The sequence below is a fragment of the Vicugna pacos genome, chromosome 27 (assembly GCF_048564905.1).
Source record: "Vicugna pacos chromosome 27, VicPac4, whole genome shotgun sequence".
In the NCBI taxonomy this organism is placed as follows: domain Eukaryota; kingdom Metazoa; phylum Chordata; class Mammalia; order Artiodactyla; family Camelidae; genus Vicugna; species Vicugna pacos.
The window spans coordinates 15,249,892-15,275,987 of NC_133013.1; the positions used below are offsets into that span (position 1 = coordinate 15,249,892).

The 26,096-nt window shown below is 42.4% G+C and overlaps 1 protein-coding gene across 11 annotated transcripts in view; it reads left to right on the forward strand.

The window, feature by feature from the left end:
* Positions 1-26,096, forward strand: part of AKAP13 (A-kinase anchoring protein 13) — a 292,102-nt gene that overhangs the window by 166,290 nt on the left and 99,716 nt on the right. The window contains exon 1 of one of the 11 annotated variants that reach the window (XM_072950737.1): positions 20,743-21,492. The exons of the other annotated variants lie outside the window; for them this stretch is intronic. Within the exon in view, the coding sequence (XP_072806838.1) occupies positions 21,412-21,492 (81 nt within the window). The 5' untranslated portion in view covers positions 20,743-21,411. Of the gene's footprint in view, positions 1-20,742; positions 21,493-26,096 lie in introns of those variants that run through there. 11 annotated transcript variants of the gene reach the window in all.

Genomic DNA, 26,096 nt, shown 5'->3' on the forward strand with positions numbered 1-26,096 from the left:
CCCCTGGGAGGAGGGAATTTTCTAAAGAATGATGTATTATTTTTATGCTGTTTACCTCAAGTGGCCTTCCATGTTTCCTTGTGAAAGTGGATTGTCTGTTGTGAGAGTGAAGATCCGTGCATTCTGTGTCAGAAACACAGGCGTGGGTGTGATAGTTATTCCTGCCAGTAGACTTGAAAGGGCCCCCACCAGGCGATCTCTCAGGAAAGCTAGCGTATTGCTTCTGACCCCGGGTTCTGTGTTCAGCTTACTGACCTAAACGTGACTTTGTGGCTGCTTGTTTTTGTCTCTTAAGAGAGGAAGCTTCCATTGTAGAAAAACTAAAAGAAAAGTATTGTTTGATCTGTGCAAAGAGGCCTGGGTCCTTCTCGGTGAGCCATGATTAGAGCAGTTGTGGATTTCTCACATTGGGTTTTGATGATGTAGTTTAAGAAGATGCCTTGCTGATTGGCCACCATAAGAGTCAAGGTGCACACTGTATATGGAATCGTTTGCTTTATCCAGAAAAGGTTTCAGGGGTAACGATTTTTGGTATTTTTGGCCTCTTAGCCTGCTTAACTTTGTGATAGAGCCTGTGGCTTTGATTTCATTTATTGATTGATTTAGTAAACATTAAATGACTGCCTTTCCCTCTCAAGGTATTGCATGAAATATTTGGGGGATTTTTTTAAAGTTAAATATTGTCTCTGCCCTCAGCGTAGTTAGAGGCTAGTGAAATGAAGAAGCATATGCAGGTGTAATCGCAGTCTGCGGATGCTGCACGTGAGATGTCATGAGGTGCTATTTACATGCCGTAGGAGCCCACAGAGAAGTGAATTCTTCCTGAGAAGTGCTTGTCTGCAGTGTGGTTGTGTCTCCTTGGTGATAACCTTGTTGTAATACACGTGGTATAAATATTCTTTAGAAAGTAGGGCTGGACTCAGGGAACCTTTGATGTGCTTTCCAGCTTTACAGTCCTTTATTGCTTTCACAATGTACTTGGCCCTTCGAAGGTCTAAGAATTGCCAGAAACGCCCCAATTTGCAAGGAAACTGAGCTAGTGACAATCTAGGTTTAAAAAATCCCATTAGGAAACTGAGAAAAGTAACATTTACCAAGAGAACTATGAAGAATAGAAGTATTCGGTAGTATGGGAACCATGCAGGAATTAGAGTAGTTCCGGTATTCACGTATTTCCATTCTGCTCCCCCCTTGTCTCCTTGGTGTGGTGATATAGACGCTTTGCTTCCATTCTGAGGACCCCCAAAGCCCCATCCCTGCTTGTGGGTCCAAGAAGCTATTGTCACACGGTCTTAAGTCAGTGCCGCATAGGTCGTCTTCCAAGGGATGCTAGTTGATGGTGAAAATACCTTCCATAAAACTCAGAGCAGAAGATACTCTTTAGGAGCAATTTAAAATATCTTGAATGTCAGTCTCACTCAGAAGTCAGAGTGAGCCAGTCATTTATTATGTTAATCTTCCTTATCTGGGCAGCATTTGTTGGCATTCTGTCCTGAGTCATCAGGACTGACATATGTTTAAGAGTTTTGAAAGCCTAGTCATTTTGGGGTTGGAGTTTGGGATCAAGCTGAAGTATCAGAATGGAATTGATTTTTCATGTTTGGCTCCTGAATTTCTTTTGAAGATAGTTGCAGAAGATGATTACTGAAACTGTTTGAACTTATCATGGTAGGAATAATTTGAATAAGTGTACAGCTCCCCAAAGTGGGCACTGTGGAAAATACTTATTTCAATGTATAAATTTGACTTGGAACTTTCATTTGTGTGAGATACACAACAGTCCCCCCTTATCCATGGAGCATACGTTCAAGACCCCCGCGGATGCCTGAAACCCTGGATTGCGCCAAACCCTATGTACCCGTGTTTTTTCCTATACTTAACATACCTGTGATAAAGTTTAATTTATGAATTAGACACAGTAAGAGATTAACAATAATAATAAAATAGAACAATCATAACAATATATCCTGTAATAAAACTTAAGTGAATGTAATCTCTCTCAGAATATCTATTGTACAAATTTAATGCCTTTTTCACCTTAACTAGGCACTTATCACACACTGTGGCCATAACTTGTGCAGTTTGAGATGCAACAGCAAAACTAACACTATTTTCTGTATCCTTCACAATTTCACAGATAGGAGATTTGTTCTTACCATAGATCTTAGCAACCTCAGCATACTTTTTTTTTCCTTTTTTAATCAAGCCTAGACTTTTCACCTTAGAAAGCACTTTATGGCTTTGGCAGGTCCGAACTGCCAGCCTCACTACCCTTGTACTTTGAGACCAGTATTAAATAAAATCAGGGTTAGATGAACACTGCCCTGTGATTCCAAGATAGTCAATCTGATAACCAAAACAGCTACCAAGTGACTAGCGGGCAGGATACTCTGGACAAAGAGAACAGTTCACAACCCAGGTGAGACAGAGCAGGATGGTGCAAGATTTCTTCAGGCTACTCAGAACAGCGCACAATGTAAAATGTATGAATTTTTTATTTTCCATATAATATTTTCCGACTATAGTTGAGCACAGGGAACTGAAACCATGGAAAGTAAAACCTCAAATACGTGTGTGTTTCTTTTACTGCATAGAACTTGAGATACTTTGCAAGCATCACAGCTGAGAAATCTTGTTCAATCCCTTCCCTGAGGCAGTAGGAAAAAAAAATGGAGGGGAGGATAAATAATGAAAAACTATGAATTATTCTCTTGCTTGGAGTCTCCTTGAAGTAGACCAGTGGAAAAGTGCACTTGAGTTGGGGATACCTCACTACCCCTTTGGTTTGTTTGCAAAAATTGTATGGGATTGTAAGATTTGTAATGGGACCATTTAAAGGTCTTTTCTGTTTGTATTCCAGAGTCTGTAACTAGAGGAATTCAAAATCTTGTAGAAAAAAGTTGTTACAGAATCTTAGCGTAAGGAGGCCTTGTAGCTCTGTCATGCTGTCTGTATCCCCTGTAGTTTGCAAAGAAGGGACTTGAGTCCAGAGTACCCCAGTGCTCAAAAGGGCCCGCCCTTGTTTGCCCAGCTGGTTAGTGAAGAGTCAAGCCTCAGACCCTAAACCTGGGCCTTGTTGCGGGCCCACCTCGACCCGAGAGACCACCTCATCTGACTACAGTCAGCTCCTCAGTGTCACGCAATGAGCTGAGGCACCCCGTGAACCTCTCCAGGCCTGTGCTCCGTCTGCAGGGGAAATCCTTAAATAGGACCACCTTCCCTGATCAGTGACCCTGTTCTGTCTCATGAAATACTTGCTCCACCTGTACCTGGAGAGGAATCCTGGGAAAGGCGCACTGAATCTGCACCGCCTGCTGTGCCCTGGTTGAAGAGCCGGGGCGTCCGCCGTCCGGGCAGCTCTGCAGTGCATCCCTCAGCAGATCGCCGTCTTGTGTGGGGCCTCGTGCAGATCCCAGTGTAGGGCGATCTGGACAGGTGTGAGAGCCTCACCCCTTGTTGCCTACTCCCTTCCAGAGCATGGCATCTTTATTTTGACCTGTTGCTTGTTCTGGGTTGCCTTCCCTGTAATTTAATGCAAATTGTTACCTACCAAAGCAGGGGGGGTCTTTGGTTCCAAAGGAGCTCGTGTGAGTCGGTTAGGATTCCACCTTGGTTTAATGATGTATCCGGGCCGAGCCACAGTGGGTGAATGGTGTGAGAAAGGGAAGAGCTCAGTGCTTGCCTGCCCCTCGCTAGGTAGGTGTCCCACAGCCCTGGGAAAAGCTGAATTATAGGATCTCCTTTCCAGGGCCCTTTATCCTCCTGTTCCCATGAAAGTAATAACTTATGGAAATATGCTTGTGTTCTATTTTGTTTCTGACATCATCAGTTTATTTCTTTGCCAGCCTGCCTCCTTATTTTGCCACCCCAAATTCTGTTGTAGTCATTTCTCCCATTGAATCATCTACAGGCCAAGCTCTTTTTAGGCAGAGAGGACTGGGGACAGAGTGAGCTGGCGCCAGGCCTCTCCCTGCCATCCTGGGCTGGTGGCAGAGACGGCCAGAGAAGAGCCAGGAAGGACCATGGCCTCAGCTACAGGCCTGTTGCCAATGACCCAGGGCCTGGACCGGTCTGGAGGGGACGCATGATCAGAAGCACTGCAACCTGTGTGTTCTGTGACCTCCACTTTGTGGGCACCAGGACATTCATTCCACGAGGCTCAGGAGATTTTTCTCTCATTCCACCCCTTTGAGGCCAGGGCTTGATTGTGGGAAGCCACAGACTGACTTGTCAGCAGGGACGGCATGGAGAGAGCGCACATATATCCATGCATGAGTTCCTTACTTTTAAACAGTTATAACAGAAGATTCCAGTGGTAAATCATGCTGTTAGAATGTGTGTTCCCTTCCTACAGCAGTTATTTACTGTTGTGCGTTTCCAGAACTAAATCGAGCCTTTAATTTGCAGACATCTACTGTTTTGTGTGTTGAACATTGTAATAGGAACTGGGGATGCCATGATGGGTAAAATGACTGAGACAGGTCCCAACCCTCAAGAAGCTTTGCTGGGAGAGACAAAGGAGTGAACTGGTGGTTGGTGCCTGGGTCATGGGAACTTGGGGAAGGAACCATCTCCTGTTTAGGCCTGTATGTACCAGTGTCCCTTCTCTTCAGTTTTGATGGCATTTTACCATCAGCATTAAGCAGAGTTCTGCTGAAATACTTTGTTCAGGGGATTTTCCCCTGTTGACAGCCTTGCTGGCCTTAAAATAGGGAGTGAGTCTTTTCATTCCAGTTCCAGAAAGTGATTCCTGTCATGATTGTTCGCCGTGGAACAGTTCCGGCCTCTGTCAGCATCATCCGCAACACAATAGGCTATGTTCCTTCCTAGGAGTCATTAGGTTTCCCTAATGGGATGATCTGGAGGAAGCAAAGAGCTCTGGCCCGCCTCCCTCGTTAGTACTGAAACCCGGTGTGGTGTCTGCTTCACATCAAGCTCAGTGGATCATTTTTCCCCTTGTCTGAGGCTGTTCTTTCCTCCTTGAGTCAGGGAAAGGGTTTAAATCCTGGCTTTCTTGACGTGGAACTTCAGTGCAATTGCTGTTGCAGCTGAACCTGACCTGCAAGCTGGGAGCAGACATGTTTCATGATTGGCATATAATGTGGACAGTGCCCCAAGGTTTGCTTTTTTGGTCAAAAGACTACGTCCTCTGGCTTTGAGAAAGAATTTGTCATTGACACACTTCACCCCCATTGCACCCAGGCTCTGTGAAGCCAGTGGAGGAGGTTCTTAAGAGATGCTGTCAGTGCCTGAATACAGATGATTGACACGTGCTGCTTACTGTCGTAGTTACCATGTATCTCTACCTGCACACTTTGGTTTTGGTGTCATACTGGGAGCTGCTTTTTAGCTGTCCCTGGACGGGGTGAGGGCTGGAAACTCTTCAGTGCCTAATAACACCAAAGTTTCTTATCTTTGTTTTATTCCTGATGGGGCCCTTTACTGTCGGGTGTGTGTCTCCTGGCATGGCTCTTTGTTTAAATAGAAACAAGATAATGCACGCCCTTTCAAGAATATGGTCTCTAAATCAATCTTGTGTGTGTGTGTTCTTTTTTTTTTTAATTTAAACTTAGAGTCCCTCTGAATTAGCCATTTATTAGTAGACAGACATGAATGTGCCCTGAAAGTGACTGATGTGAAAACTTGCCTTCATCCTTCTTGCGTAAGGCTAGTTAGTGGGAACATGGAGCCGGAAGGAGGGAGGTAACAAAAAGAAAAGGGAAGATGAAGGAGAGCTTTAATGTGGAGGTTTGAGGAAGCAGAAGAGTAACGAAACATGAGTCTCTTCACAGCATCTGCAACTGACCAAGCTCTGAAGGCATGAAATGGCAACAGCTGTGAAAAGACCCAGGTTGTCTAATTCTTCTGGCAGTTGTTCCTCTGTTCCTCTAAGTTCCTGTGATTGATTGCCCCAGCATACAGTTGGGAAGACGAGATCATAAAGTGAGGTATTACCAAAAGAAGAGCTAGCTGATTCTTCTCCTGAGAAAGGTTTTATCTTGTAACCGACTAATTTAGGCTAATGAGGGAGCTAATTGCACAAATCTAATAAGTTAAAAAGTGGAAATTATCAAAATATTTTTAAAAGCAAGGCTCTTGCTTTTAGATATACACAGTTATTCAGGAAATTTACCAGCTGTTGCTAAGTAGCTAATTTAATAGACAGGACTTTAAATACTGGCATTCATTTTCACAAAACAAATGTTCCTTTAGGAACTTCTTTTTAGCAAAGGAATAGTAATTAAGACATTTGACAAATGCTTTTCATTGACTTTACATTTTAACAAGGTGGCCTTTTAAAGGGATGTCTGCCCTGCTCCCCACCCACCCACCACCAATTGCACATATGCTCTGATGACCACAAGGAGTAGCCAGGCTGAGAGAACTCAGCCTTGGCAGGGAGAAAAAAATATATGAAGTCTTCTGCCGTGTTTTTAAATTCCATTTCTTAGAACTGGCTTTGGCTCCTCATTTTACCTGCCCTGAGTGAAGACCATCTTACAGTTAGATTAGAACATTTCCACGCTGCAGAACCTTTGACAGGTGATTCTTTTTGGAATAGCAGAGTTTTCAGATAGCTGGAGGTAAAGCCTTAAGTGCTGGACCTTCCATCTGGGAGTCTGTTTCTAAACACCTGTGTATTTGGCTGGCTTCTAGAATATTCATCAAAATTTATCCTTTTCTTGATGTCTGGGGAGTATCATTATGGCTGTCATTTGACTGTTACGTAGTAAAGATGTACCTCAGTGGGCAGGGCACTAAGCCTACCGGCAGGACAGGAACTTGGGTTAAGGATTTACTTGTGTCACTTTACCTCTGGGCCATTTGCTTCAGTCTCTCAAAAATGGAACGGAACACGGTCAGCCATGTTTCTGTTAGAAAGTGTCTTTTGGCTAAATTCATTCGCACGTAGATCATGGAAACAGTCTCCTCCTGAAGAATTTCACTTGCTCTTCAGAAAACCATCTCTGCTCTTCATTCCTGCTGTATCACCTCAAGCCAGCAGCTTTAGTCAAGAGATTATGCAATTATCTGGGCCTCACTTCACGTGTCACTAAAGGCACAGGCTTTCATACCTACAGTCTCTTAAGCTAGAAGGCTTTCAACCCAGAATCATTCTTTTTGCCCCAAATCAAAAAAAAAAAAAATTTGCTGTCAAATTTATCACTTCAAATTTCTGGTTTAGGTAATTCATACCCTCATCTTCTCTTACCTGGACTCTTTGGTTTCCTTACCACTAATTTCTTTCTGCCTTATAATTCTCAGTTCTCAAACCTTCGGGTCTCAAGTTTCCTTTATACTTTAAAAATTATTAAGAACTCCGAAGATGTTTTGTTTATATGAATTATATCTGTAAATAGTTACTATCTTGGAAATTAAAACTGGTACATTAAAATTATTTATTAATTCATTCACAGTAACAATAATAAACCCACTACTTGTTAACATAAAGAGCTTATTTTCATGAAAAATAACTTTTCCAAAACAAAAACAAAAAGAGAGGAGTAACAGTGTGTTGCCCTAACTTGTTGCTCAGTAGAAACCAGTTAGATTCGCGTATGTCTTATCCATTCAGACTGCTGCAGTAAGGGAAATCCAGCCTAACAGATACATGCTTGAGAAGGGAGGGATATTGTAATAGTTTAGCCAGATAATTGTGATACTCTTCTTTGACACTGGATGAGAATTCTTAAAAGTTTTTAAAAAGTCACTTGTAATGTGGAATCTGAAATCATATCACCAAACTTTTTGTACTCTAGCACATTAAAAGTCACTGGTGTATCTTGTCCTTTGAATGGATCTTTTATCCACGCATGGCTTCCTAACATCATGCATTGGTCATCTGGGAAATATTGATTCGCCAAATCATACAACTTTTCCAAACATTGAACATTTCATTCTGCAATATCAGAAAATCACACTTGTTAGTATCACCACCAATCTCATCAGAAATGTCTTTAAGTCTTGGTAAGTTGGCAAGTTCCCAGTGGCAGATGCGAGTTTTCCCAAAAATCTCATTTTCACTTGAAAGTCTGGATTTTATCATCAACAATAAATACTGCCAGTTGCTGCTTCTGAGAGACAGGTTCACTTTGTTTATTTCCAGGAAAATACCGAAGTTCAGAATAGCCGTCCCTTGTTCAGCAGTCCTCCCTTCAGATACAAATGCTGCTCTCCATTGGCTCACAACATACAACAGTTGCATGAGTGATTTTCCTCGAGACCACCGTCGTAGGTCCTCCACAGAAGTATTTTATGTCCACTTTCCATGCGTCACACAGACTATTAAGATGAAATTGAATGACATTAGTAAGTTTACAGCTTCATCAGGGACACTCTGTGTGAAAAAGTTTTTTGTTTTTGTTTCCTATACTGTAAGCGTGTGGCAGTGAAGCCTGCAGTGACTGCTGGTTCGCCTTGGTACCAGTCGCTTGATTCGTGCTAAGGCCCGTCAGTGCAAATGTCAACACGGCAAAAGGGCAAACGATGTGTTAGCATTACTATGAAAATAGTTTCGACCCCACAGATGCCCTGGAAAGGTCTCTAGGCCCCTGGAGGTTTGCAGGCCACACGTTGAGACTCCTGTTCTAGCTCATGTTAGAGATTCTTGCTAAACTGTGTGGTTGTGGCACAGATTTCACTGTCTTGTTCCTGAAATGACCTAGGGGCCCATCAGCACTGCTGTCAGTTCCACAGCCCAGCTGCCAGCCACCCCGGGCTCCTCCTTACCACTAAAATCCATCGCTGTCCTTGCTCGGTGTGTAGTGTTACCCGCCACAGTGTGTATCACACAGACAGGCATTTATCAAGCAGCGTGCATGGTGGGTATCTTGAAAGAAGAAGGAACACAGGAAGAACTTCGGCAGGGCTTGTTTCTAGTTAATTGACAGTTTTTGGCAACCATTACTTCAGTGAACTTTACCTAAGAGTATAGTTACTTCATTTATCAATTTCTCTCCTCAGGGCACTGAAAACCTTAAATAGTTCCCTTTCTTTAAATTTTTTTTTCCTGTTTCCAAAGCAGATATATCTGAGGCTTTTAAGTTTTGTTAGTTCAGCTTTAAAAAAAAAAAAACCACAGATTTAATCAGCATGGCGAGAGTTGCATCTACAAACTAGGTGAAGGGAAAGGTCCTCACTGATAACCCATTAATATGTGTATTTAGGATTGAACCAGGAAGAGTGGTTCATCTTTCTGTCTGTGTAGAATTCGGATAGTTGCCTTTGTAGTGACACGGAACAGACTGAAAGGCTTTTTTGGGTTTCTCAGTGTGAGAGAGGTGTAGAGCCGTTCGAATTCAGACCCAGGAAAACTCTGCTTGTATGAGAAAGATAGTAACAGTGAGCCATGTTAAGTAGTACTGTGCTCTTTTGAAGACTGCAAATGCTTATTATTACAACATCCTCATAGGGGAGGCAAAAGAGAAGTATTAATAATAGTCTTATAGTTGACAAGTTGTAGGGACAGAGCAAAGGCCTTCTGTGTGTCCATCCTGTTCAGTGCTGGAAGCGCAGGGGTGACCCTAATAATACTTTATACTCTTTTCAGTTACTTACACTGTCTCCTTGTGTTCCCTGATTGTCAGATGTACTGTCCTTGACATAGTCAGTGCTATGCAGTCTTCTGAGCCGTTGACCACACACATGCGTGCACACTGTGTATATCTTTGGAGGAATTAGCAGAATGCTTCCATGAAACTTGGTCTTTGAATAATTGACCATTATGTGCAGATTTTTTTTTTAATTCACTGGGAACAAGTTTTTTTTTTTTCCGGCAAGATTTGTGTTAAAAGAATCACATTAATTTTGAAAAGAGACGTGGGCATGTTTATTTAGGTAGGCACTAGAATATCATCAGTCTGTTAAAAATTATGAGCAAATAAAATAGTAACCTTAAAGTTAATATGTATTTGGTCAGATAAATCTCCAAAATGGACAATCTTAGAGAACCACCCCCAAACCATTTTATTTTAAAAAAAGCATTCAGAGTAGGCAGAGAATTCTGTTCTTTAACTTGCTGATTAATTTCTGATACGTCCCACTTACTGATAAGGCCTAACTGCTAATGCCATTTGTGCCTCTGTGTCAAAAATCCATGAGTTCTATAAATGTATGGGGAAAGGAGCTTCTGAATCTAGATTGCCTGCGCCGTTTTGATCTGCTCCTGAGAATGGGTTATCTTTCCTGAAAGTTCCTCTTCACACAGAGAGATGAATGTTGATTCATTCACATAGGAACCGTATGTTAAATACTAAGGCCAAGAACCTGCAGGAAATCCAAAGAAATAGGTGCCCTGGTCTGAGAGACTTCTACAACAGGTGTCTAGATAACTGATAACCGGGGGTGATTTAAGTGTGGTACGAGTGCTGACACAGTTCTGATAGAATGGGAGGAAGGACAGGCCAGTATTTTTTTTTAATTGACAGATAGTTGATTTACAGTGTTGTGCTCGTTTCCGGTTTGGCTACACATATATATGCATTCTTTTTTATATTCTTTTACATTACAGGTTGTTAACAAGTTTTTGAATGTGGTTCCCTGTGCTGTACAGTAGGACCTTGTTTATGTTTTAGGTAGTAGTTTGTATCTGCTAATCCCCTACTCCTAATTTACTCCCTAATTTGTCCGGCCTTTCCCCTTTGGTAACCATAAGTTTGTTTTCTGTCTGTGAGTCTGTTTCTGTTTTGTGAATGAGCTCATTTGTACCATTTTTTAGATTCCACGTGTAAGTGGTATCATATGACATTTGTCTTTGTCTGACTTCCTTCACTTAGTATTTTGACTGAGGTGTTGAGTGGTGGCGTCATGAATGGGATGGCATTTGAAGGACTCTTAAAGATTTGCCTGGTTTTGCTTCTGTGGGGAAGACAGTGAGGGCAGGATCGGGGACATGGGTATAGCCAGTTGTCAGATCTGATGTGAGTACAGTGAGCTGACCATTGAGGCGGCAGTGGAAGAGTCTCACAAGGAGAGAAATGGCCAGAGGCTGTCATGGTGCAAGACTGTTTTCAGAGTCACCTCCTAGAGCCCCCTGCTCTTTATCCCAGTGGGCACACTGGTATTTCAGCTGTCTGGGTGGGGATTGTTTAGGGACACTTTAAGTTCAGTCCAAATTAGGCACTTGGGGATTGGCCAGGAAAAAAAATCTATAAATATCTGTCTTTTTCTTACTCCTTTCCCTTTGCCTCAGATGAAAAGCCTTTTTTTTCTTTTTCTTCTTTTTTTCCCAAGGCTGACTCTTCCATCTCAGTTCCCAGTTCTGTCTTGACCTTTTAAAGAATGGCTTCTCCATAAAACAGCTCAGCATTCAGATGCCCAGTAGCTCCTTTAATCTTCGCTTCTGGGGCAGCCACCTACCTTCTCCACTGATCAGAGGAAAGACAACCTAACTTTTCTCTCTACTTTCTGGTCTCATCCCGCAAGATATTTTCAGGGAGAAGATGGTGGTCTGATTCAAAGCAAAGGAGTTTTTTTCTTTCAGTTGTAACCTGAGTCAGAATTTCCAGCTACTTGGTTTTTTCTTATATGTACCCTTTCTTGTAGACCGACTTAAATACTTCTTTAAGAAAAATAAGGCCAAAATATAATGATGATAATAAAATAAAAATGTTACATCAACTAATACTTATGTAGTACTCATGCCTTAGGCACTATACAAAATACTTTGTGTATTAATTCATTTTTTCCTCATAGCAACATTTTTCTATTACTATATGTCTTTATTATTTTTATCCTCTGGCAGCAGTGTTAAAAAAGTAGGTTTTCTTCTTGAAGGATTTTTTTCTTCTCTCTTTGCTCTGTCTTTTGGACAGTTGGTAGAAAAAGCAAGTTATACCTCTATTTTCTGTGCTTTTTTTGAAGGCATGACTGTACTAGTATGTGTTTGCCTTGGAGGATCGAGGGAAGACTTCCATGGGAAGCTGAATCATTTTTTGGCTTGTATGACTGCTTGACTACGCTAGAGCTATTCTTTGTGCTGTGAAGTGAAAAATAAGAAGGATAAGTCGAGTAATTTCCTAACATACACATTTTCATTTTATGTGGGATTCAAACTTTTCCTAAGGATATGGTTATTTTGAACACGAGTTTTCATGTCTGGCCAGGACTTTAATCCTTTAAATTCAGAAACTCTTTTAGGCTACTCTTCTTTTGTGTATGTTAACACTGACAAGCTTTTTTTTCCTCTTATTTAATGACTAAATCTGGTCAGCCATCTGAAAAGTCTTAGGATTATGATTGTGGTAATAAACGAGTGCATAATCAGTTATTCGTCTGGCCCTTGGATGCCTGGTTCCGTTTTTGGCACTCTGGGAGAGAAGGTTAAGAAGTACCTTTGCCTTTAAGGAACTCACCATTCTACTTGGGCTCAGACCAACACACAGCATCAAGGAATACAGGATGACAGTGAGTGCATTACAGCCCAAGGACCATCATAGCTTACAGTTATAGGGAGAGTGAGAGCAGGCAGAGAGCTTAATGTAAAAAGTGAGATTTGAAGGGCAGATTTTGATTAAGGTGGAGAGGCAAGGTAGGGAATTCCAGAAACCACACTTGTCCTAAGAGCCAGGAGGCACTCGGGTAGGAAGAACCACGTCCTAATTGTGGAACCTTGAGAAAATGACCGTTTACTTATCTTGAGGAATAATTAAGTGAGATTGAATAAGGATCATGAAGAGTCGTGATATCCAGACAGGAGAGATTAAGCTTGATGAGGCTAAAGACTTGTACCTTCTTCCTGAATCACAGGACAAATCATACCACTTGTTTCTGTGCTGAAACATCTCTGGTGACTCCCGGTTGCCTCTGAATAGTTTTAGCGCGGCATCCTGTGCTTTTACAGTCTGGGCAGTCAGTGCTCTTCCAGCTGAAGTCATAGGCGCTCGTACAGGAGTTTGATGCGTCTGACTAGGCAGTTCTGTCATACCTGCCTCTCCTCAGCATCTGTACCTTCACTCACAGTCTTTATAAGTGATGCCTGCCTCCTGCCTCTCACTTTCTCTCTCTCTGTCCTTTCATGTTAAACCGACACCTTCATGAAACTTTTCCACCTACTCAGTTCAGCCAGAGATCCTTATTCCTTGCTGAAACCTTGCATTTCATTTGTACTACCGTGCTGTCTCATACTTCTGTTTCACGCATTGCCCCTGCTTTGTTTCCTTGAGGTCCCAGAAATGTCTTATCCATCGTTACATCTCTCGTAACACCTCACAGAACACCATAGCTACAGCAGGCATTTGAATATTTGTTGAATGGTTAACTAAGTTTGGTTAATCTTCACTAGTTTGCTACTAATTGGCCAAGACATACTGATGATGACAGACTCCCATGAGGAAATTCTGGTCGGTAACTGTCAGTGTTTCCCTGACCTCACTGCCTTTGTTCTATAGGATGAGGTTTGTTCTGAGTTCCATAGGTGATCGTATGGAAAAGGAGTTTCTTACTTGTTGGCTGTTCCTTTCTGTTCCCATATTCTTGCCAAAGCACGGTCTGCCCTGCCTCTCTCCTTTAGCTGTTAGGAAACCCTTGTCCATATTCCTGACCAGGTTGCAGTGTGCACCCGGGTGTTCCCTTTCGGTCTCTGTGACAGGAGCTCTTGGAAAGAATTGAAAGTATGCAAAAGAACAGGCAATAGAACTCACTTTGTGTTATTGGCCCTTTTTCTCTGTTAATTAATGCTTCATTTACTTCTCAGAAGGTTTTTTACACACTGAAGTATTTAATACCAGGTTAGCCAACTTGTAGCAACCATTATGTAGTGATTCACTAAGTCATTTTGTCTAAAGGGAAAAATGTCTTGAGAGAAAACCGGGAAATGTGGCGTATACAAGCAAACCATAAAGCTTCCCCTGTGAAATGGAAGCGTATGGAAATTCAGCTTTCACCACTCCTGCTGCACCAGAACTTGCCCTCACCAAAGTCCATGAAACATTCACATAGCAAAATCCAGATGTCTTACTGGCTTGACCTTTTCACAGCATATGGCACTGTTTGCCATTCTTTCGTTTTGTTTTCTTGATGTCACATCGGTGCGTTGATTTCCACATCTGTGTGCCCAGTCCCAGCTGTTCTCCTGAGCTCCAAATGTACATGTTCATCTGCTTACCTGGCTCTGCTTGGACATTTCTGAGCTACCTCAGATTTCCTGTGCCTAAAACCTCATTTCATCTCTCCCTGCACCTCCTTATGCTGCACTGCACCATTTACCTGCTCACCCCGAGCAGAATCCTAGTCAGACATGACCCTTCTTTCCCGCATTCTCCCTCCCCCAGGCCTCCTAATGTTAATTTCTTGATCTCCACTTTCATCACCTGAAGTCAAGCTACCATCATCTCTCATGCCACTCAGGTAACAGCTTTGCAGCTAATCTCCCTGCCCCTTGTCTTGCTCCCTCCTGTCTGTTGAGTGTGCTCTAGGGGAAGAACAGCGGTATTTTTGAAACGCAGAACTGATCATGCCTTTTGCTTGCTAACAGCCCTTCATGGCTTTTTCCTTTTGCAGTGATTCAGACTTTCAAATATACGTAGAGTATGTTTATCGGGAACTGGCCTCTTTCTGCTCCTCAGGCCTGGTCCTTCGCCACTTGCTCTTTTCTTGCCTCTGGGCCTTAGCTCCTAGTCCTCTGCCGGAACCAGCACAGAATCCAGCTCTCCAGCTCCCCGACTCATCCACCAGGTCTCAGTGCGGTCAGCATTTCCTCAGCAGGCCTTTCCTGGGCCTCAGAGTGTCGTTCCTCTAAAGGCAGGTGTTCCTGTAGTCCCTTGTCATTCCTCTGTTCTGACGCTGCTCACACGCATCATTGTAACCATCGAATGGCTGCCTAGTTCACTGCTGTATCCTCAGTGCTAGACATAAATTTCAGGAAGTATGTAATGACTGAACTCACTTCATTTGTTGAAACGCGTGTTGAAGACTCAGGACAGGGACACATGAGAGGTTGTCGTCCACAAGCACAACAGTATTACGGGTTTTCCGTGTAAAATTTCTCAGCTGTTTAACTTGTTGCTGATAACTAAATTTGCCGTTCTTAGCATTCCAGGTTTTTTAAAATACTAGTGTATTGTAGAGCCACATTCTTTGGGAAAATTTGAAAACTTAACCTAAAAAATTTAAATGTTTACAAAATGTTCTTTAAACGAGGAAAGATGTAAAATAGGTTTTAAAATCACAAGATTATAGTATGGAAGAGACTTGTTTTGACACGTCAGACTGACGAGATAAGAGAAGTGAGCTTACCTCACCACAGGCTTACATCCTTCTAGCGGCGTGCTCTGTGTTCAGAAAGCCAGTTTGATCTTAATTCTCCCTGTGCACATAACAGCAGAGGGTTTGTTTCGGTGTCCACATCACATGGAGGACACTGACTAGAGAGCCCACAGTCGGCTGCCCTGTGGCGTGAGGAACAGTTGGAATCACGATCCAGAGGAGAAGCTTTGAGGAGGATGGTGAGTCGTTAACAGGCATCTTCGAATGTTTGAACTGCTGCCGTAAGAAGTTACTACTGTTTGTTCCCAGGAGAAAAACTAGGAACAGTATTCCCATTCATTCTGGAGAAGATGGGAGGACCGTTGTCCATGTCCAGAAACCTTCAGTCTCTGCGTAAAATGTGTTTGTTCTGATTTTTCTAACATATTGCCACAGTAAGATGCTATTAAAAAAATTAAAGGTCAAGTTTTAAAATGTTGGCAAAGGAGTTGAGCCTATTTAATGTAATGACACACTTTTTACCTGTTCTTTCTAAAATTAGGGACTTTGTCATTTTCATTGAAAAAATAAAATCTTTTTTCTATTCTTTGGCATTTGTGTAAAATCAAATGTAAGAATACCAATGATATGAGTGATAAATTCTAAATTTTCTTTCCTCATATTTTAACTTACCTGTTCTCTGCTAGCTTCATTTCTTTTAATTTAGTATATTACTTGAGGCAAAATAAGATGCATATGGAAAAACAGATGCACAGAGCTGAGTTTAATGCAGGCTTGTTTTATGAGCTCTGTGACCTGATACGGCTGACTTAAACTCTAAGTGCTGCTGCTTCTCATCTGCAGACAGTGATGTTTCACCCTGTAGCTTTTTATGAGGAATAAATGAAGTTAGTTCATGTGGGAGCAACTGGCAAACAGGAAGCACTCAGTACATGTTGTTATTAATAAATCTTGCCCCAGAGGACCTGTCCTAGAGATTCAGCTGTCCTATCGCTACTTTTCCGAATGAAATTATCATTTAGCTCTCTCCTTCCCTCCCCTCCTCCCTCCTTTTATTTCACCAAGCTGTTGGTAATTTTAGTAAAATCTAACATTTGTGTGCTTGTTCCACAAGACCTATTGCCTATGAGTCCAAGTTTGTGAAGAGACTTTTTTTTAATTGAAGTACAATCAATTACAATGTGTCAGTTTCTGGTGTACAGCACAGTGTTCCAATCATGCATATATATGCATATATTTGTTTTCATATTCTTTTTCATTAAAGGTTATTACAAGGTAATGAATATAGTTCCCTGTGCTAGATAGAAGAAATTTGTTTATTATCTATTTTTATATATAGTAGTTAATGTTTGCAAATCTCGAACTCCCAGATTTATCCCTTCCGACCCCCTTTCTCCCAGTAACCATAAGATTGTTTACTGTGTCTGTGGGTCTGTTTCTGTTTTGTAGATGAGTTCATTAGTGTCCTCTTCTTTTCTTTTTTTAGATTCCACCTATGAGTGATATCATATGGTATTTTTCTTTCTCTTTCTGGCTTACTTCTCTTAGAATGATCTCCAGGTCCATCCATGTTGCTGCAAATGGCATTATTTTATTGTTTTTTTTATAGCTGAGTAATGTTCCATTGTGTAGAGACATATTTAGAGTTTTGTCTTTTCTTACTCTCTTCCACCTTAATTACTTTTTGCCATTGTTATTGTTGTCAGCCAAACTGCTGCTACCAGCTGAAGTTTCTTCTTGAGAAAGGCAATAAAGGGTTAAAGCAGAGGTGCTGCCTGCTGCTGCCAGATGATAATCTGGGGAGAAGTGCTGGCTGATTGGTTGATTGCCCTTTAGGCCTTCCCCTGCTCCTTTAGTCTCTTAAACCTTTGGAACTCCAAATCTGTGAGTGGAAGAAATTCAAGGAGTTGGGGGCAGTAGTCCTCCCTCTCCTGGACCAATAGTGCTCAAACACCTAAATTGAAATTAAAACACCTAAATTGAAATTAAAAAGGGAATCCTGGCTAGAAACAATGCCTTTGCAGCTATTGTAAATAATTTCCTTCTTTCTCCTTTCAAACACTCAAACACCTTATTTGAAGCAGTCTGTTATTTTAAGCAGACTGAAGTTGTTTAAGTGGAGGCTATAATAAAAAATATATATAATATTTTATCTGTATTTTAGTCAATTTCACCACCAACAAATGTGTCGCTCTGGATGACTATTTTTTTTTTCAAGTTAATGAAATCATAGATGAATGAAAATTATTGACTGTGGTCGACATTTCCTTCCTTCTCTTTTCATGTGAAAAGTGGTGGTGGAAAATATAATTATGCAAGAATATACTGCTTGTTTTCTGCAACAAGTTTTGAGAGAACTTATCAATTCCTGTTTCTACTCTGCATCTACCCACATTCTATGAGCTATATGGCAAATGATAGATTTGTAGGTCTCAGACTGACCATATCAGATGAAGAAGGAACTTCAGATGTGATCTAGTGTCCAACCTTCTCATTTTTCAGTTCTGGAAACCAAGATCCAGGGAGTCAAGCTAATTATCCCAGGGTGCTCAGTGAGATAGTGGCACATCTAATGGAAAGCACCTTTGATTTTCACCCTGTGCTCCCTGCAGAGACTAAATTGATCGTTGGTGGATCTTTCAGCCAATGACATGCTTCTATTTTATGTTCACTTTGGGGTTACAGGACAAATGTTTGGGAGCAGTAGACAGCCCCCCCACCCCATGCTTACTGGCCTTTGTGTTCTGTTTGGATCTTCAGTATACCCACTAGGTGGTGTCCTAATTCAGAAGCTTTGCTGGGGGACTTTAGATAGGGTTCTGGCCTCACTAGAAGAGGAGCCAAATAGAGTTGACCCATTAGAATGCTTAAATCAGTCATTTGGGTAAGGTGTTAGATCTTAGAGTTAAATACTAAGAGCAAATTTAATTCACAAACAGAAATGCAGTCGTTAAATTCAAATGCATGAAATATTTTTATACTTCATTTTCCAGAATCTTAAAGAACATACGTTAGGCCCATGGTTTGAACAGGCTTTAAGCACTGGTTGCTTCTATTGAAGAATTTAGGACTTCTTGTGGCTAGAGGTAAGATGGCACAGAGAGAAGGGAGATATAATTAATCTTGTGAATAATTACTGTTGTAAGAAGTTGTAAATAATAAGCATATTTTGCAACAAGTTCCCAAAGTTAGAGGAGAGGAAGAAATACTCTCAAAATGAAAATTCATAGGTCTCAGCTCTGGTTTGGTTATAAAATGATTGGTTTCTGTGTTTCAAAATCCTAACAGAATAACTTCAGTAGTTCCAGATGTTTTTGATAAAAACTTGGAATTGTCACACCAGCAGCAAAAGCACAGGACTGCAGACTCTGTCTTCTGTGGAGAGTACTGAACAGATCCAGAGGGGAAAGCAAAACAGACTCTTTTTTTCCCCACCCAGAGCATTTGTTCTCCAAGAAGGAACAGACTACGTAAGGACAATTCCAAATCCTTTCAGTGTATTTATGTGTACAAAAAGGGTAGGAAATCTAGATTTCCAGCCTGTAGCACAAAACCAGCTCATTGTCAGAAATAAAAAAGTTAATCTGTCTCAAAACAGTAATCTTGGCCATTTCAGACAATTATTATTACTTTGAAACAGGTTCCTCTCTAATTATATAAACTTCTTGAGGACAGAGACCTTGTTCTTTGTTCTTTTTGTTTGCCTTTGCTGCAGAGCACCAAATATCTATTAAATCAGTGTAGGTTATCTACGTTTAGTCAATAGTGGGGCGAGGCTGGGAGTGGAAAGGCTCTGTGGTGATGAAAGCACCTGTGATCCCTAGGGAGCTGCCTGGGACCCTTGGGAGCAGGAAACATTTGATTCTCATTAAGACAGAAGGGAGCGGCAGTAAAGAATAAACCATACTGAGGACAGAGGGGAGGCAGCTTTGTGTTTATATGGGGAGGAGGGAGAGTTCTAAATTACAGCCTGGTGAAAGTTCATACAGAAAAGATAGTTTATTATCCATCTTTCCCTACACTAAAGCCTTCCCACCCTTTTGGTAAGCCTGAGCTAGAATTTTATTTACAGCTTTCTAATTTCTCTCTAATCAGTTTCTCTCTAATGAAAAGCGACATCTGTTTCACTGTCCACGTTGGTAGCATCACAGAGCCAGGACTTATAGGGTGTGTGGGGAAGTGGGGGGTTCACACCTACCTCCATGCCGTGGATGAAACAGCGAGGGATGGGGGTGGGCAGAGGCTCTGAGTTGGGTAGGGCTGTCGCTGTGGTGTGTAACAGACGGCAAGGAAAGTGCTTGATTCTATGGGGTTTGCTGCCTCTCCTTTGAGCTGGTTAGCAACTTGAATGCCTGGCCGGAGGAGATGGTGATTCATCTGACCTCCTAGAAAACCTCCTCACCTACTGTTTACAATATTGACAGAAATTCAGGTATTCAGTCTCTTTTCTTCCTTTCTTTTGTGGCATTGGAGCCCCCTCCTTCCCCCTCCCCAGGTCTAGCCAAGGACTCCTCTGGCCACTTGAGAAGAATGTCAGCCTCCTGATGCTCCTAGAAGGGGAACATCTTTTCTTCTTTTTTTTTTTTCCCCTTTCTCTTCTTTTTGTTCCCCCTTAGTTCCTTCTCCTCCTTTCCCTTCCAAATCATTTACGACCCAAGAGAGAATGACTTCTGGAACAGGTCTGCCCCTGAGAGTCCTGGCTGGGCTGGGGCCAGAGGGTTCTCAGTGAGAGAACAGGCGTGAAGTGCTGGCCGCGCACCGGGCTCAGTCCACGTGAGAGGGGACTTTGAAAGGGAGGAGTCCCAGCCAGGTGACAAGTCACAAAAAGTACTGCTACAAGTACCCATTCATCCCCCTTTCCTCTTAAATTTTCCTTAACCCCTCCTCCCAACACTCCCTCCGTGCCAAAGAAAAGGCTGACCTCTTGATGATTTTCAAGCCTTGTCAGACACTTTTGTAACCCCTTCTGGATCCCAGAAACGGAGCCCTGAAATATTTGGCTAGCATTTTTCTCACATTAAATCACTGGCTTGCCTTTGGCAGGGAGATGCAGGGAGATGCAGTGTGCGCCTTGGGTAGTTTCAGTTTCCCCTACTTCGTGGAATAAATAGATAAGTATGTTGTAGCTGTCTGTGGTGTTTAGGATGACACCCCTGCCTTTATTACCATGCGCCACATCAAAGCACTCGGGGTGCATCTGGAAATGCCTGACAGAGCCTTTTTCATAGGGGACAGTGTGAGGAGGAGGAGGAGGAGGAGGAGGAGGAAGCAGCGGGCTGGAAAAGGAAGCCTTGTTTTTCTCTTCTTCGTCTGTGGATGAATCATGTTCCCACCACTGCAATTAGGTTTTCAAGCCTCCGAGGCTGCTGGTGTAGCGCTGAAAGGGCAAGTGCTGATGTTCTTGAGAGGGGGGGCCGGGGGCTGGGGCGGGGAGGGGCCGGCGCCCAAGCAGGGAGGGAGCAAGGAGCCGGGAGTGGTCTTTTTCCTCTCACTCTGCTGTCATTAGAGATTTTCAACTGAAATCACGACCAAGCCCTCCTGCCTGGTGAGCAAGAGGCTGATTCAAGACTCTCTCCTTTGAACAGAAATCTCCAAGCCTCTACTTTTTTTTTTTCTGTAAAGGAAAAATTGATTTTTCACGTCTTTTGTTTTTATTTTTTAAGCCAGAAGAGAATTTAATGAGATCATTTTTTTCCTATCATTCCTTCGAAATAGAGACGTCGTCTCTTTCCTTCTCCTTCTCGCTTCCCGACAGAGTACATATTGGATTTTTATTGCCTTTGCGGGGTTCCTCCCCCACGTGTGCCAGCCATTATGCGCAGCCGGCTAATTCTTAGCTTTTCTACTGGAGTTACGGCCAGTGATGGAGACGACGTGTGCTTTTCTTCCAGTCAAGACCTACACGAAGTATAGCATCGGGGGCACTTACTGCTTATGTTGTGAATTGTAAACTCATCATCCCAGTGCTCCGAAGTTGCCAGGAAGTTCTTAGTCAGTTCAAGGAGTTGGGATTCTGCTTGGTTTCTTTTTAATTCAGTTTTTGACCCTTTGAGGGTTTTCTGTATAGAGGAGTCTGGAAGGGACAAGTTCCCTCCAGCTCACCGTGAGAAACTTGAAACTGTGGGCTTGCAGGTGTGCGCTGGCCCCCCGAGCTGACACTGGGTACATCACCTGCACCTTGTTTCCTCTCTTCTGCATTTGAACAAAATGTATGAACGACACAAGAGGCGCTACAGCCTCTGTGACATCTCCAAGGTGGACAGGACTGTGGACGTGGTGTTGCTGAAGGTAAGGGGCCACGCGTCACCCATCCCAAAGCTCAAGCTCTTCCCTGTCTGAATCCAGTAGCTGGGTCCCTGGCCACCCTGTATGGGGAGGAAGGCTGAGAGGTGTGTGCGGGTGAACATCGGGAGTGGAGGTTGGCTTGGTGACTTTTAGGGTTCTTAATGGAATATTTGAACAGATGCAGTGGGGACTTGAGAATCAACACTGAGCCACTTACTGTTTCAGTGTCATTTTACTTGTTTAAAAAATGCATTCTTATGCTCAGGAGAACCTCGTAGTCTTGAAAATCACAGAGGGAGAAATTCACCTTCAGAGGTGCTCCTTCCTGAGATGACTCTGTCTGTCCCTTTGTCTCTGACATCTCCACGCCTCTGCTCCCCACCCCAGGCCTCCTTTCGGGGAAGCTTTCTCTGTCAGTCTTTCTGCCTCTGTCTCTTAGTCTGTCTTTTGCCTGAGTCTTTTCCATCTGTAGTTTTCTGCTGTCTCTACTTAAGCTCTTTAGGGGAGAGAGAGAGAGATGGTGCTTATTTCCATTGGAAGGGTCTCCAGACAGTCAAAGTGGCCATTTTGGCTGGAATTGACTGCTTTTCAGATCTAGCCTCTGACTCTTGATAGCTGTATTTGTTGTTTTCTCCATTAGTGATGTTGGGTGTCTAAGCAGGATGGAGGCGGGGACTCTGAGTAGCTAATTGCTCACAGAAGGCATCCTTGAATCTAAAATTAGTAAGGACTCCACCAGCCATAAGATCGGAGTCTGGGAATGTTGGACAACTCAGGGAGCACTTTTTGGAAGTTTAGCAGTTTTCTGGCAAAGGCAAGGGAAATTGGAAGCCAACCAAATGCTTCTCAGATGCCAAAAGAACCTCAGTACCTGAACTTGTGAGGGTGTGGAGCCAGGGGAGTCTCGGCAAAGTAGTATTGTGCTGCCCTGGTCAGGGAAATGGTGCAGCTGTTGTATTGATTTATCAATTCAGCTTATTACTTGAGACTCCCTAATTTTTTTCATTGGTCCATTGAGGCCAAGAAATGTCTCAGAAGGCTAGACACAAAAGCTAGTGAAATAATAATAATACCATGCCAGACAAGGGGTAGGTGAAGGAGCTGTGACTTGTGGTGGAGTGGCGCCATTGTCCCTCCTAATCGCTGTCGGGTGGTGGTGGTTTGACTTGCCAGACAGAGGCAGAGAGCCATGGGTAACTTGGCATTTTGAACTTGATCCAAAATATTATTCATTTTAGTTTCTCTGAAATGTGATTTCTGCTCTGAAATCACAGTGATGTTTTAAAGTTTTTTGTCCTCATATATTTAGGAAAGCCTCATTTTTAGGCCCTTTATTTGCTTGATTCTGACTTTCACTTGTTCTGGGGGGAAAAGAAAGAAGTGAGGGGTAGAAAAATCTCAGTCAAAGTACCACAGGGAACATGGTGCATGGGAAATCGTACTGAAATGTGCAATACTCTGCTCTGTCAGCACAGGGAAGCCTGTATGAGTAGAGCTAAATCAGCAACAGGTTTGTTAGACTGAAAGGAGCTGTTTCACAGTTTTAACACAACACTTCCATATACAGCATTTCATTTGAGACTGACTTGTCAGGCAGCAACCGTTTCCCTCTGTTTTCATATGAAGAGTTTGAGGGTTCTCATGAGCCAGGGGGAGGGATAAGAAAGACTTGAGTGATGTGATTTTTTTTCACAAGGCCACAGCCAGTAAAAGACAGTCTTTTTAGATGAACCTGTGTGTTCTTTTTTTGCACCATACTGCCTACTGCAAAGTGAAAGATTTTCAATAGGGAAGACTTTACTTCTCAGAAAATAAGTAAACACGGGAAATCCTGAAAATGCCCTGTTTCCAGTTTGAAATGAGAGAAGTCAGCTTGTTGCTAATTTCTTTGCTTTGGAGATAAAGAGAAGAAAGTGAGATCGATGCCCTGAAGGGGAATTAATAGCCTCTTCAGTGCCAGATGTGGTGCTTGGTCCAAGGGGCACAGAGGTCTCTAAAGCCGTCGGACTGCTTAAAAACACACAGTAAGCAGAGAAACAGAAAGCACAAATTACTATAAGCGATTTGATAGAAATAAGCAGTGTGCTGTATAGGAAGTAATGGGAAGATCTCTTTCAGATAGAAGATCTTTCTGAGGTTCTGACATTTTAAAAATTGTTCTCCAGGGGATAAAAAGATGCCACCTATATTGAGGGAAGTGTTCTAGGAAGAAGAAACAGCAGATCCAAAGGCCCTGAGGTAGGAAAGGATGAGCAGGGCCGTGTGAGCAAGTAAGGGTGGAGTTGTAAGTGGGACCTAGAAGAGCCGGGCCCTGACAGCTATGGTGAGGGGTTTGCTTTGCTTGGATGCGTTGCTTCCCAGTGTATGTTTTTAAAAGATCATTCTGGCATGTGGGAGGCTCTTAGGCTGCCATTATGGTAGTCGGGGCATGATAAAATGGTTTTGTGGTCTGAAGTGGGAAGAAGTGGATGGATATGAGATATAGGCATTTAATTTTTACAATCCCAGCTTTGTCTCATTTTACATATGGAAAAGCAGATTCAGATAGTCAGTAATTTTCCAAAGCTCTCACAGCTCATACGTAGTAGGTAAGAGGAAGCAACCCTAGGCCTGATTGTTTTCAAAGCTCATACTTTTTCTTGCTGTTCTAAGACCTCCTCATTGAGTCAGCCAGTTCCTTTTATTATATCAATGTGTATACCAATTTTTATTTATATATATATATATATATTTTTTTTTAAATCTTAGACTTTCTATATTGGCAAAAGTCTTAGAAGTTACCTCAGTCACGTCTTTCCCAGTGCAGGAATTCCTTCTGCAACGCTGACAGGTGCACAGTTCATCTAAATTCATTTTGTCACACAATTTTTAACAGATTTTCCCCCACAGTTCTTTTTTTTTAAATCACTTACAAGTGTTGTCCAAGTATATTCCATATTGAATTTCAGTGTCTTTAATCAGTGTTTTAAAAACATAATTACATTGGATGTATACACCACCTCAGTTCTCAAGTGAGTATGTATATGTTCTCACTCCCCTTTCGTCTGTGGAAGTTTGCGTTTTATACTAAGGAGCTTGTCATTTTTTCCTCTATTCAGTATGTCCAAACACTCAAAACAGTGTCCCTAATTCATATTAAATGCTCAATAAGTTTTGTTAATTGAATGAATTAATCTTTTAGGATTTGTAAGTATGGATTCATAAGCATTATGTTATGTAAACGGTCTTTAATGTACTGATAAGGTTGGGATAAGAACAAAGGTGAATTATGGCAATCATGGCATAATTTAGATTGTGAACCTCTCCCTTTGATATTTCACGTTTACAGCCCCGTTCCCTCCCATTGGCACCCTAATATTTCACCGTAGATGCGCTTCAAAATTTTCATCCTCTGCTGTGTACCTGTACTTTCTTTGGCTTATTCTGCATTCTGATATGTTCCCTTTGTCAGTTTTGTACAGTTAGTCTCACAGTAGCCTTTGTGCATCAGAGCCCTCCCATCAGATTTCCCAAAGGCTGGGTGCATTGGTCCTCATCCTCAGATCAGCTCTTGCTTCCCATCATCAACCCCTATGAGCCTCTGAAATCTTATCTCCTTATTTTTTCCCTAGATAATAAGGCATAGGTTGCCAGTATTCCTTGGTCATTGACTTGTCTAGCCCCCAGCCCAGTACACACATACACATTTCTCTTCCTCACCATATTGGTTACACCCTCCCCAATGCATATATGACTTCTTGCCCTTATGATAAGTGCTTGGTAACTGTGAATCATGTGCACAAAATGGGGTAAGGAAGAGTTTTAATTGTTGGCAGAGGCCCTTTGGTGTCAACGTGCTCATTTTCCTCAGCATCCTTCGGAAAGCTAGCACTGCCCTCACAAGTTAGAGAGTGATAGGTCTCTGTCTGACGCGGTTCAGTAGCCAACTCTCGGTGGCATGTGTGAGAGACCACTCTTAGCACAAGGGGACACAAGGTATCAGAAACTTGCTGCAATTCTAGCAGACCAAAAAGAAGGGGTGACTGCTGACTTAAACCGATTTTAGTCCAGGGACCACTTCCGTTTTACTAACTTTATGACTTTGGGTACCTGGAAAAATATTACCTACTGGTAATAACATGATTCTTTTTGTTACTGATGATTTATTGAGAGCATGCTTTGTAGCTAGTAATTCACAGTATCATGGGAATGGCTGAAAGATTTGCAGCCATGTTTTGTGTGCACTGAGTGAAAATATTTACAGAGGAGGATGACCCCCTCCCCATTCACGATGTCAGGCAGGCTACCTGACCTCATTAGGGGGAGTGCAGAAGGAGTAACTTGTCTTTAATTCTGGTGTCACTTTCCAGAGAAATATACATCCTTTAAAAAGTTTACTTGCTCTAGACACTTCCATGCTGCTTCAAACAAAAGACGTAAGCGGGCTAAGGATTAAAGACAGCTATGCCTGTCTGCTCAGTTATAATCTGATTCCCTGAAGAGACTTTGACTCAAGTGTTGGCTTCCATGTCCGGATGGTGGGGTTTTTGCTTCCTTTTGTTCAGCCTTATAACTCTGGCTAGATCTCCTGAGACAGTTGCAGAGGAAGTAAATACAGGCAGTGGCTG